Here is a 12,277-nt window from a genome sequence, read left to right on the forward strand (position 1 = left end):
TATATATATATATATATATATATATATATATGTGTGTGTGTGTGTGTGTGTGTGTGTGCGTATTTATATATTTATGTGTATAAACATTTATTTGAAACAATATCTCACGAAATATTTGTATATGACAACAAAAATGTTGATGTGTCTGCAAAGTATGTACTTGCACAAAGGAAACTAACTCTACTGCTAATAAATAATCTCAGCATGGTTAAATATTGGTTGATTAAGCCTGGTCAATATGTCTATCACTAGTTTTTAACTTTGCTGGTTACTTGCGACTGTGTCCTCATTATATTTGCACATTTGCCTGACATCAACACACAGTGACACAGATCACATGAAGCATGGCTCAAGTACAATTTAAGTAAAGTACATAAAATAATGGTAGTCACAATTGTGGGGAGTTTAAAACATACAGCATATATCTGGAGTGACATTTTTGAGCTTTATCAACATGCAAGTACTTGAGTACTGAGTGATGCGTCACAGGAGCCGTATACTGATGTAAACAGCAGATGTAAACCACAGCAAACACTGTCATTTGTGTTATGCAGTAGATGTGAGAAAGAAAAATGGCTGTGATGAACAATGGATGTTTTGAATAACAGGCTTGTGTAATAACAGACACATTCACTGTTTAATTATCATTGATGTTCTTTAAGCAAACCAAATCGCCACCTAAATAGTTTTTAATGGTGTGATGTCACTCAAATTGATTCTGTCCAGCTTAAGCACTTCAATTTGAAATGACCTCCATTTAAACATCTTATTTCCAATGGTGTGTGCGTTTTAGGCACTCATGAAGAAAACCTTTTTGTCAACCATCAACCAACCAAAACAGAAATGATCAGATAATCTTAAACTTACCTACATAATCAGCTAATGTTTCACTTTTGATTGTATCGGACCTGGAAATGTCAGGCTACTTAAAGATGGAGTATGTAATTCCTATCCCATTAACATCAACAAAATTTGATTCAAAATATGAATGTACATAAAAATATAATTCAAAATGTACATTAAAAATCAATAAAAAATGTAGAATGTTGTGTTTTTACCTGAAAATGCAAGTTAATATTATTGCATTGGACTTTGGTTACACATGTTATAACTACAAAAAATGAAATAAAATATAAATAAATGTGTGTATGTACGCAAGTAAATAAATAAATATATACATGTTTTGTATTTTGGGGGGATATTTTTCATCTCGTTACACTTGTGGTGTTCTGGTCAAAAAGGATTGGCGTACGAAAAATTGCTTATAATTTTCTTGTTATGCTATATTATGAAGAAATTTTGGATTCAATCTATTTATCAGCTTCTTTTCTTTTAATTAGCACAGATTTTGTATTTCTTTTTAGAGCTGACTGATCACAGGCCTCATTGATCTGAGCTTACGCACTTTCTGTGTGAACATTGCCAAAATTATCCACAAATAATGCTTTTTTTTATTTTATTTCAAAAACTGAGGTGCTACTCATTTTATGCAATAAATAATAAACTTTTATAAATACTGTTGCTTCTAAGTTCTGTGAGTGGTTGTGACCATATGCAAAATCTATGATCCGGTTATAATGATGAACATATATTCAATTCATCAAAGCATAATGAATCAATAGCCACCTTTATACTGCAAGCTTTCATTCATGCTGAACCAAACGTCTAACACCTAAGCATAACTCAACCTTTAACACGTTTCTTTGACTGCCTGTAAGCACCGAGGTATTCCTTCAGGAAATGCAAATCTAGTTAACGGTGCTGTTCTGAATTCTATTACAGGCTATTTGCTTTTTGTGTTGTGCAACCCCGAATTAAACAGTCAGTGTCCCAAAACTGCCACATTGGTTGAGAAAGTATTAATACTCATTAAATATTCAAGATGTTAACTGCGATACATCACAGCATCTTAAATCATAAGAAGCACATCTGAGTGTTAAAATCTTCTTATGGTCAAATACATGCAAATCGTCATCTCAAATGGGAGCAGAATTTTTCACAGGTGTTAAACGGCTGTTCAGAGTCTCAGCTGTGATCACCTTCAGAATCGTGATGTTCCAGGTGAAGCTCTCTACAGATTTGTGGAGTTTTCTTCCCTTCAGTCCCTCCTTCATCGCCATGTCATGTAGTTTCTCATGGAACTCCATCGCTGAAATGACACATTCAGAAGTTCAGATCAGAGCTGGCAAATATGGCCAAAAATGATGTCTATATATATATATATATATAGAGAGAGAGAGAGAGAGAGAGAGAGAGAGACTAATGCTCACCCAAAAAAAAAAAAAACAGTAATAATTTTAAATATTATTACAATTTAAAATAACTGTTTTCTATTTGAATATATTTTAAAATGTAATTTATTCCTTTGATGCAAAGCTGAATTTTCAGTAGGGAGGCAAGTACCAAAAATAAAAGTATCGGTACCGGGCGAGTACTGGAAAAAGTGGTATCGGTGCATCCCTAATTTTCAGCATCATTACTCCAGTCTTCAGTGTCACATGATCCTTCAGAAATCATGAAAATATGCTGATATGTTGCTCAAGAAACATTTCTTATTGTTATCAATGTTTAAAACAGTTGTGCTGCTTCAAATTTTTGAAACCTGATACATTTTTTTTCCAGGATTCTTTGATGAATAACAAGTTCAAAAGAACAGCATTCAATTGAAACAGAAATATTTTGTAACATTATAAATGTTTTTACTGTCAGATCTGACTAAATTTTATGCATCCTTGCTAATAATTGATTTCTTAAAAAAATGTACTGACCATACATTTCTGAACAGTAGTGTACATTTCCACATTTATTGCAGTTTGCAATTAAATATAAGAAACCATGCCTCCAACCAATCAACTGTTGTGACAAAATTTAAAAATCAATAAACACCAATTTCCATTTATATGCACCAATATCACAATACTTTATAATAAACAACAATATTTACCTACACATTTTAATAGAATCATTTTAATATATGAAAGCTTATTTCCATCAGAGTTCAGAATTGAATCAATTCATTTGAATCAACAGTTTGAACTGATTAATAGAAATGAACCACATCAACTAGTTGAATTTTTCTTGCATTTCAAATCAGAGACGTTATTAAAATATGCTCTGATTCTTGAATCGTGAGATACAGAACAATTGTAAAACTAGTCTAAAATGTGCCTTAAATCACTGCAAATAATAGTCCAATATTTTGTTTGTGGGACGTCCCAGCTCAATATGCACAACTCACCCATCAGGCTAAACAATAAGGATGGCTCGTGGCCAATTTGAGAGAGTTTCAAGCCATCTGAACTCCTGCCGGCAACAAAATCCCTGCAACTAGTCAAGCTTTTCATGTATTCATAAGCTTTGACAACTTTAGTTACCAGGATCAAAGAAACTATGGGATGTGGGCGCACATTCACTTCCTGTCATCTCAACACACACCACCACGAGGCGAGTTTATTCTGCTGGTTCAGATTAAAGCCTCGTGGGAGACACGAGGACAGGGCTTATTGTGTCACATACAGCAGATCCATCTCTTTGTGTTTGGTGTTTTTATCGTCCAGACTGGCGGCTTGTTGCAGTAAATTGCGAGTGTCAAGCCGCGCGGTGCAAACGAGGACGGAAAACACTTGTGACGCGGTCAGAAAACGGGTGGCTAATAACACATTTAAAAAAGAAAGAAAAAGAGAGGAAGAAAAGAAAGAAGGGAGGAAGCAGAGATGAGAAGATGCGAGCGTGGGCGCAGCAGACAGACAGACATGAATCCTTTCAGACTGCATTAGCATCAAGGCAAAGAACACAGAAGAGATTTGTCACCAAAGAACCGCACCGTTCTGTTTCTGTCTTTGTCTTTCTTTCGTTCGCACTGATCTAAGAACGGCCACTGAGGAGAGGAAGCATCTCTTTTCAGTGATAGTTTAGTTTGGTGTGCTGCATCTTCAAAATAAATGCCACCGATATGATGCACGTTGTACACAAATATGACAAGATACGGGTGAAAATGCAACGTTTCAATCTGACTGGCTGGTTTCAGGACTCAAGCTGCCAGGAAACAAATCTGCAATGAGCACTTGATGAAGAATTAAGCACAGGATTTGCCAAAGTTTGTCGTTGCGTTTGAATCTAAAATGAACAATAATAACAATTATGAACAATAATAACTAAATAAAATGACATTTGTTTGACATATATTGACATATGATTGTTTTGAGTGCAGGTTTATTATCATTTACTAAAACTAAAGATATTAAAAACATTTTTGAAATGAAGCTGAAATTAAATTAAATAAATATTAGAGGGAAAACTTAAACTAAATGAAAATTAAGGAAAATTGCTGTCTTGGCAAGTTGAAACACAAACAAAAAAACTAAAGCTAAACTAAAACTGAAATAAAAATGAATTAAACTTAAATATAAATACAAAAAAAGAACATTTACTACAAATTTGACTAAAATTAAAAATAAAACTAAAAATATAATAATAGAAGTTAATTCAAAGTATTAATAAAAACGGTAATCACATAAATAATACTAAAATAACACTGGTTGTGCGAGGAACAGACTGAAACTTAAAATTATGAAAAATTGTTATATTAAAACTTATACAAAAACATGTTTAAGCATAAAAAAACCATAATATATAAATCTAACTAATACTATAAAATTAAAACTATAAATAGTACTGCAATAATTAAACTTAAATATATAGACTAAAATGTATAAATGAAATGTAATATATCAAGTAATACTAATTTAATACTATAAAACTATAAATCATACTTAACAGTTTGTGTGAGGAACAGACTGAAATTTATTATGCTTCTTTTTATGGCGATTTTGTCCTTTTTGGATATCGACATATGTGTTCACAATGGAATTTTTGTGTTTAAAAACACTAAACTAAACAACAAAAACCTCAGAATACTGCAAATGGCCGCATATTTACATGCATCAACTTGCATATTTGGTGATCAACAACTTGGCAAAGCACAGTTAGGGAATGAAGAGGAATTAGGACAAATCCTGTTCCTCCTAAACCCCTGAATGACTGACAATGGGAACGTTCATCAAACCCTGTGCTGTTTCTGTCTTTTTGTGTACATTAGCAACAGCGTGTGAGAGTTAATCCGCCTATAACTGTGTATCTGTTGTGCTCCGTCTCGCATTCTCAGCGATGACATCTAGGTGTGCAAACGCTCCCACAGCTGTAAACCCTCTCTGAAAGGAGATCACGGCTTAAACGACGGTCTCTAGATGCAGATCGCTGGCCAATGAGGCGGCACACAAGCCTGGGGAGACAGTGTTTGACTTCGTACAAATAGAGCAATAATGCTCAAGAGGGGGAAGCCATTACCGCGAGCAGCGCGAGCATATTTCAAGATGATTTGTATTCATTCCTGGCGTTACTTTCACACTCTGTTAACCTCAGTGGTGGTGGGCTCTCGCGTCTGCGAGCCCCTCGGATTTGACGGGCGGTAAGCAAGGAGAGGTGCTGTCGGGTTAATGATGCGTGATCGAGCCGAGGAAGGCGGCCAATGGCACTCCGGCGGCTCTTCGTGGCAGGGGTTGCCTAGCAACATACTGTAGGAAGAGTGGGAAAACCCGGGCTGTCATTCCACACGCGCGGCGTCTCTGTGGATGCCAGCTCTGACACTGCGCAGACAGCATGAAAGAACACCGCAGCGCCCCAATGCATGTGTGAGGGTGGCAGTGTGCTTCTAAGACACCTGCGCATCACTTCGTAGCCTTTTATGTGCTATAAATGACTTCGTTTTACAGAAATGCCTGTAGTCTGGCACGCTGTTATTCCTCCTGCGCCGCCTGTCAACCGCAGTAACGAGAGTGACTGCAATGGCAGCATGCTGGCAACTTAAACTTGCTTTTTGGATGCGCTAATAGACCTTTAAATGAACAGATTAAAAGAACAGTTCACCCTCAAGCCATCCAAGATGAGTTTGTTTCTTTCTCAGAACAGATTTGGAGAAATGTAGCATTCCATCACTTGCCCACCACTGGATCCTCTGCAATGAATGGGTGCCGTCAGAATGAGAGTCCAAACAGCTGATAAATACATCACAAAACTCCACACCACTCACTTCACAAGATGTTAATTGATGGACTGGGGTGGTGTGGACTATTGTGATGTTTTGATCAGCTGTTTGGACTCTAATTCTGACGGCACCCATTCACTGCAGAGGATCCAGTGGTGAGCAAGTGATGGAATACTAAATTTCTCCAAATCTGTTCTGAGAAATAAACAAACTCATCTGGGATGACCTGAGGGTTAGTAAATTATCAACAAATTTTAATTTTTGGGTGAACTATTTTTTTCTTTAAACAATTTTGGCATTGATGTAGCCTACATACTGTATCCACCTTGACATTTATAACTTTAATGTGTGAGCCTTCTGGTGTTTTTCACTTCCAGTTATTTTAGACGTACAAAAACAGTCTGTTATCCTTCTTTATATTGCAAACTGATGTTTATTATCACAATATTTAAATTTAATGTTGTAATCATAAACACACTGGTTTGTAGTGGAAATAGTTTTATTGTTTACAGTATTGTTTATCTATAAGTTATTTATCTATAGCTTATTTCCATATTGCAAAATACACTGTTGCATTGCATCATGTTTTTTTCAGCACCTTGCATCCTTGAAAAAATAAAAAAACAGCAAATTCAAAACATAAAGCATCATGTTTTGTCATTACAGTATGTGAAGACTCACTGACCAACTCAATTAAAGAACACTCAGAAAAGCGCTCTCTCCGCTCGTCCTGCAGATTATCTTAATTATCTTAATAAGCGTGCACCTCTGTTTTTGTCAGCTGCTTTGACCCTGTATTTTCAGTTCCGCACACAGGGTCATATTTTTATTACGTCGTGTCAAGTTGAGACCCTCTCAAGCCCCTGCATTCCGTTCTATTCTGCTGCGCTCCATCTAGCTCATTAAAGAAAATCACTAATTTAAAAATGCATCTAAATTTCCCATTATTTTTGTGGAAACTTATTTCCATGGTTACAAACTGTATGGGTGCGTGTACATACATACATACATATATATATATATATATATCTACCAGTGGCATTCCATCCAGATAAGCTGCGAATGCTCCGCATACCCAGGCCATTTGAGAGAATAAGTTCACGGGATAATTCATATAAACATGATTATAAGTTGATCCCTTGTCATTTGAAATGTAATCTAAAAGAGGAATAAGTACGTAAAATGATTTATTTGCCAAACGGCAGTAATTTACACGGGAGTTTTAACTCCTATACACTGTGAATAAAAAAAATAATTTAGCTGATGCAGAGAGACATATAGAGCGGGGGAATATCAGGGTGATTGTTAGTGCACAGATTTTCAAATATTTACAGCAAAAGTATATCCTCTATAGGTCTCTTAGGTGCTTGGAGCACTGGGCGGCACTGCTTTACTCAAAAGGCAGCATGTTATTTACTCTGCCTGTAGATCAATACCTGCTCGGACTTTTGCAGTGGCCAGTTTTGATTATTCAGGGCTGTCGATGCCGGAGTTTTCCACTGGATTCCACATGGGAATGGGCAAGCATTGACCCACATTTCCTATTCATCGTTAGCAGCTCGAGCTCCTCATACAGCTCCATCAGTCCATCTCTGCCACACCTCAAGAGAAGTAAAGCTGCTGCCGGTGGGCCGTTCATCCACATTAACTAATGTGTTCATGCGGGACTCTGAAGTGCACCAGGCGGAGATGGGCTTCTTAAGAGAGGCAAGAAACCGCAGAGATTGATTTACAGTGTTTACTGCAGATCAGACAAAGCCGTTCTCTGTGTGCTCGTGCTGGGACAAAAGAGGATGAATATTTGATGTGGCCACAGACTCTGGAAATCAATACAAGCTTTGTGGTTTGTCTCACTTCTGGCGCAGGATATTAAACTGCATTAAAAGTGGTGGAAAATGACTGTTAAGCAGAAGAAATCAAAGATGGAAGCGGCTGAGTGATAGATTGATGATGAACCACATCTTCACATTTTCTGAAGAAAGCAAGAGTGGGGTGAACGGTTGCTAAGGTGTTCCTAGTGCATTTTTACGCAGCATGTTCATAGTGGTTGCTAGGTTGTTCTAAGTTAATCTAATGCTGCTCTTTACATGTTAACCGCATCTCAGAACACCTTAGCAAGCATATAGCCATGTCTTGGCAACCACCCACACTCACAGCATCATGGGGAGTATTGCAAAGGCAAGCAACACTCACGCTTTCTTCAGAAAATGTAAAGATAGCTCATTCTAAAGCTGTAACTCAGCAGTTGCTAGGATGTAAGTCTGAGCACTTAGAAAAGTAACCTTTCCTTGATAAAAGCAGTATGATTTTAGGAACCAATTTGTGAATTAACATTTGCCATTTAGGGTTAAAGGGATAGTTCACCCAAAAAGGAACATTTGTTCTTATATTACTCCCCCTCAGGACATCCAAGATTTAGGTGACTTTTTTTCTTCATTAGAACAGTAAATGCAAGTCAGCAGCGGTATGTTTTTTTAGAATAAAAAAAACATATCAAGGAACACAAAATGAATACCTGTGGCTCCTGATGATATATTGAGGTCTTATGAAGCAAAACAACCGGTCTGTGCAAGAAACTGAACATATTTTACAACATAATAATCCAGAGCCTCAAGCAAATGGAGAAATCTGATTCTTTTCTGTGAAATGGTTCTTTTGGACAGTTCGTTTCAGTGAACTGGTTCAATTCCCTAGTTTGTTTATCACACAATATACGAAACCTATATGCAATTACATTATTAAAGCACCCAATAATGATGTGAAACGTGGATGTTTACACATCTAAAGCATATAAAGTGAATAAACTGGTTTTCATCGGATCCCCTTTTTACATAAACCATGAGAAACCATAAAAACGTGTTCGGTTCATGTATGCGCATATCACCGGTTCATCAGTCTTCGGTCCGAGTCTAAACGGTTTCCTCAGTTCAATCATGACAACTCTCTAAATATTTTAGCATGGTGATGGATATGACAATGTTAATGTATTTGGTCTTGGCGGAACAGATCTGCTACGCTGCTGCTAGTGACTATTGGAAGAACTGGAGCGCTGAATGATTCATTCATCATAGGATCAAGTCGCTGGCTTGCATTTTATGAATCACAAAGGACCACAGTTTCTTCTTTACTGTTATGCTCAGGAAAAAAAAAAACACCTACATTTTTGATGATTAAATTAACAGTAAATTTTCACTTTTTGGATGAATTACCCCTTTAAGGATTTTAATAAACTCCTAAGTATGAGCAACAGTAATCGTGTAACTTGCTTTAAAGGGGTTATTTGATGCGATTTCAATTTTTTGGAGTGTTACAAGCTCTTGGTGCATAAAGAAGATCTGTAAAGTTGCAAAGACTAAAGTCTCAAATCCAAATAAACACATTTCATTACACCAAATACACAAAATAATGTTCTTTTTAGCAACATCATATGACCCCTTTAATAAGCATTAATAACCGCTGTGCATCAAGATTTATTTGGCCATTATAAAAGCTAAACAGGACATAAAATGACACATGCGGTATTGAAGCTTATTGATTTAGTGTTGGCTTGACAAAACAAAACGGTAGTGTGTGCATTTAGGTGCGGCTGATAATTGTTCATCGAGAGAACATCTAATGAACTCTAACAGCTTCCTGTGCCAAGATTCCATCAGCTGCGATCAATGAAACACACTGCCAGCCTCCCGCATCGATCACCTGCCAATCGCTGTCTCCCAGCAACACAACTAAATGATTATCAATGTTTCCACTCTGCATCACAAGGTTTTATGAACGCAATAGGACGTAATCAGAGAAAAAGCAACAGGGAAATGTGGAAATGTGAATCACAGCAGGAATGAAGCACATATCTTTTTTCACTAATAAAAAAAGCAAAACTTGAAATAGCATCATTTGCCTGGCTAGATTTAATTTTTTTTGTAGATTAAATTTTGATTTGTGAGATCAGAAGTGAAGCTACATTGTGCACTTCAAAAAAAAAAAAATCAATGCAATTTCAAAAGGCCACAGATGCACCTTAAAATTACACAAATGCTGCCTTTCTTCTGCATTCGGCTTTTCTCTTTCATTTCGGAGTGAATGCAACTGAGGCCGATCTTCGGCGATTGCATCGTGCAGCTGTTGGCGTCACATTGATTGCATGGCTTTGATAGGCCATAGATGTTTGCCCTTTAAGTCCCCGTTAATTAGAGAACACAGAGCGAATGACACTATTGAGAGTCCAAAAAAACCCCACTTGAACGGTGTTTGAAATGCAGGACATCACACAAGTGAAGAGAAACGCACAATGAGCCTTATATAACACAGCGTGGCATAATTAGTTCTTTCTCTTTGAGCTTTTTTAGTATGAACGCACTTGTGTTTTCTTTCTATTTCAGAGGGAGCTGCGATCGAAGGGCTGCGTCGATCGGTTGTGTTCCAAGAAACACCCGTCCCTTGTGGAACACTGTGTCTTTCTCTTTCTCTCGCTCGCCTTGTCTTTGCTTTCGTTCTCTCGTATGCTTTTTCATTCTTACCTGCTTTCTGGACTTGCAGTATTCGCTCGTACACGCTGTCTGAGTTCTCCAGCAGCGTTTGGCTGGTCTGGATCATCTGTGAACACGGGAGAAAGGGACACGTAATGAGCATCTGTGCGGTTTTTAGATAATACATCAACAGCTCATTTGTAGTGTGCCACAGTGGCCTGTACCCTTCAGATACTCGCGTGCATTCAGAGGTCATAAGAAATGTAACAAATACATTCCAGTCACACAGAAAATAAAATAAAAAAAGCAAAATTTTAAAAATAATAGCCTACAATCAATAGGTAGTAATAAAATAAAAATTCTGTCCTACTTTTGCATAACTGGCAGGAAGACATGTCATGTTCATGAATTTGCGCCTAAGGTCATATGAATCAAAACATACATTCCAGTCAACAGAAAAATTAAGTTAAATAAATAAATAAATGGCAATAAAATATTTAAATAAATAAATAAGTAGTATTATTTTCTCCTTCTGTCTAAATGATGAGAAGACAGTTCATGTTTATAATTTATGCCTGGATATGGGTCATATAGGCTAGTAGGTGTATAATTATATCAGAGGTCATATAAAACATAAATACAGTCATTTACCTGAACAATGAAAAATTAAATAATAATAAAAAATTAAATAAAAAAAAGCAATATACATTATCCTGTACTACTTTTGAATAAATGGCAGGAAGACACTTTATGTTTATGAATTTGTGCCTGAATATGGGTCATACAGTAGCTGTATAAATTATATTGAAAATAAAATAGTAATAATAAAAATAAAAAAAACAATAAAATATAAATAGATAATAAAAAAATAATAAATTAGTACTGTATTAAATGGCAGGAAGATGTGTCATGTTTATGAATTTGTGCCTGAATATGGGTCATACAGTAGCTGTTTAATTTAGATATTATTGCAAATTATATCAGAGGTCATATGAATTAAACATAATAAATACATTGCAATCACCCCCCAAAAAATAAAATAAAAATTAAACAAAATAAAATAAATGAATAGTAATAAAAATAATAATATAAATAAAAAGTAAAATAAAGTAGCATCCTGTGGTACTTTTATATAAAAGGCCAGATGATAAGTTGGGTTTAAAGAATTTTATATCTAAATATGAAACAAAACAAATACACTGCAATCACTCAAAAAATAAACAATTAAAATTAAACAAAATAAAATAATTAGACCGTAATAAATAAATAAATAAATAAAAAGTAAAATAAAGTCCTTTCCTGGGGTACTTTTGTATAAAAAGCAAGAAGATAAGTTAAGTTTAAGAATTTATGCCTGAATATGGATCTTGTATAGAGTTATTCATTTTACAGTAAATTATTCAGTAGCTAGTAGCTGTATAATTCACAAATATTATTTCAAATTCTAAACCATTATACAAGTTATACAATTGTCTTATGAAAAACACACACAATTTTTATTTAAAAAATAATAATTTTAACTACAAAAAATTAATCTCGATTAATAGCATCCAAATTAAGTTAATTAAGTTTTTGTTTACATAATATATGTGTATGTGTACTGTGTGTATATTTATTATGTATATATAAATACACAGACATGCATGTATATATTTCAGAAAAATATGCTATGTTTATATATTAAATATATTTATATATAATATAATTTATATGAATATAAATATATACATGTAAATACTTTCAAAATATATACTGTATGTGTGTGTCTTTA

General features: G+C 35.3%; 1 protein-coding gene across 2 annotated transcripts in view; it reads right to left on the reverse strand.

The window, feature by feature from the left end:
• LOC107688208 (inactive phospholipase C-like protein 2) overlaps positions 1 to 12,277 on the reverse strand; it is a 55,668-nt gene that overhangs the window by 1,653 nt on the left and 41,738 nt on the right. Inside the window, exons 4-5 of one of the 2 annotated variants that reach the window (XM_016485817.1) lie at positions 10,558 to 10,633; positions 2,040 to 2,149 (exon numbers count right to left, since the gene is read on the reverse strand). In XM_016485817.1, the coding sequence (XP_016341303.1) occupies positions 2,040 to 2,149; positions 10,558 to 10,633 (186 nt within the window). Of the gene's footprint in view, positions 1 to 2,039; positions 2,150 to 9,646; positions 9,750 to 10,557; positions 10,634 to 12,277 lie in introns of those variants that run through there. The other variant, XM_016485818.1, reaches the window with a different exon arrangement.

Source organism: Sinocyclocheilus anshuiensis, unplaced genomic scaffold (genome assembly GCF_001515605.1).
Source record: "Sinocyclocheilus anshuiensis isolate Anshui unplaced genomic scaffold, SAMN03320099.WGS_v1.1 scaffold1162, whole genome shotgun sequence".
NCBI lineage: Eukaryota > Metazoa > Chordata > Actinopteri > Cypriniformes > Cyprinidae > Sinocyclocheilus > Sinocyclocheilus anshuiensis.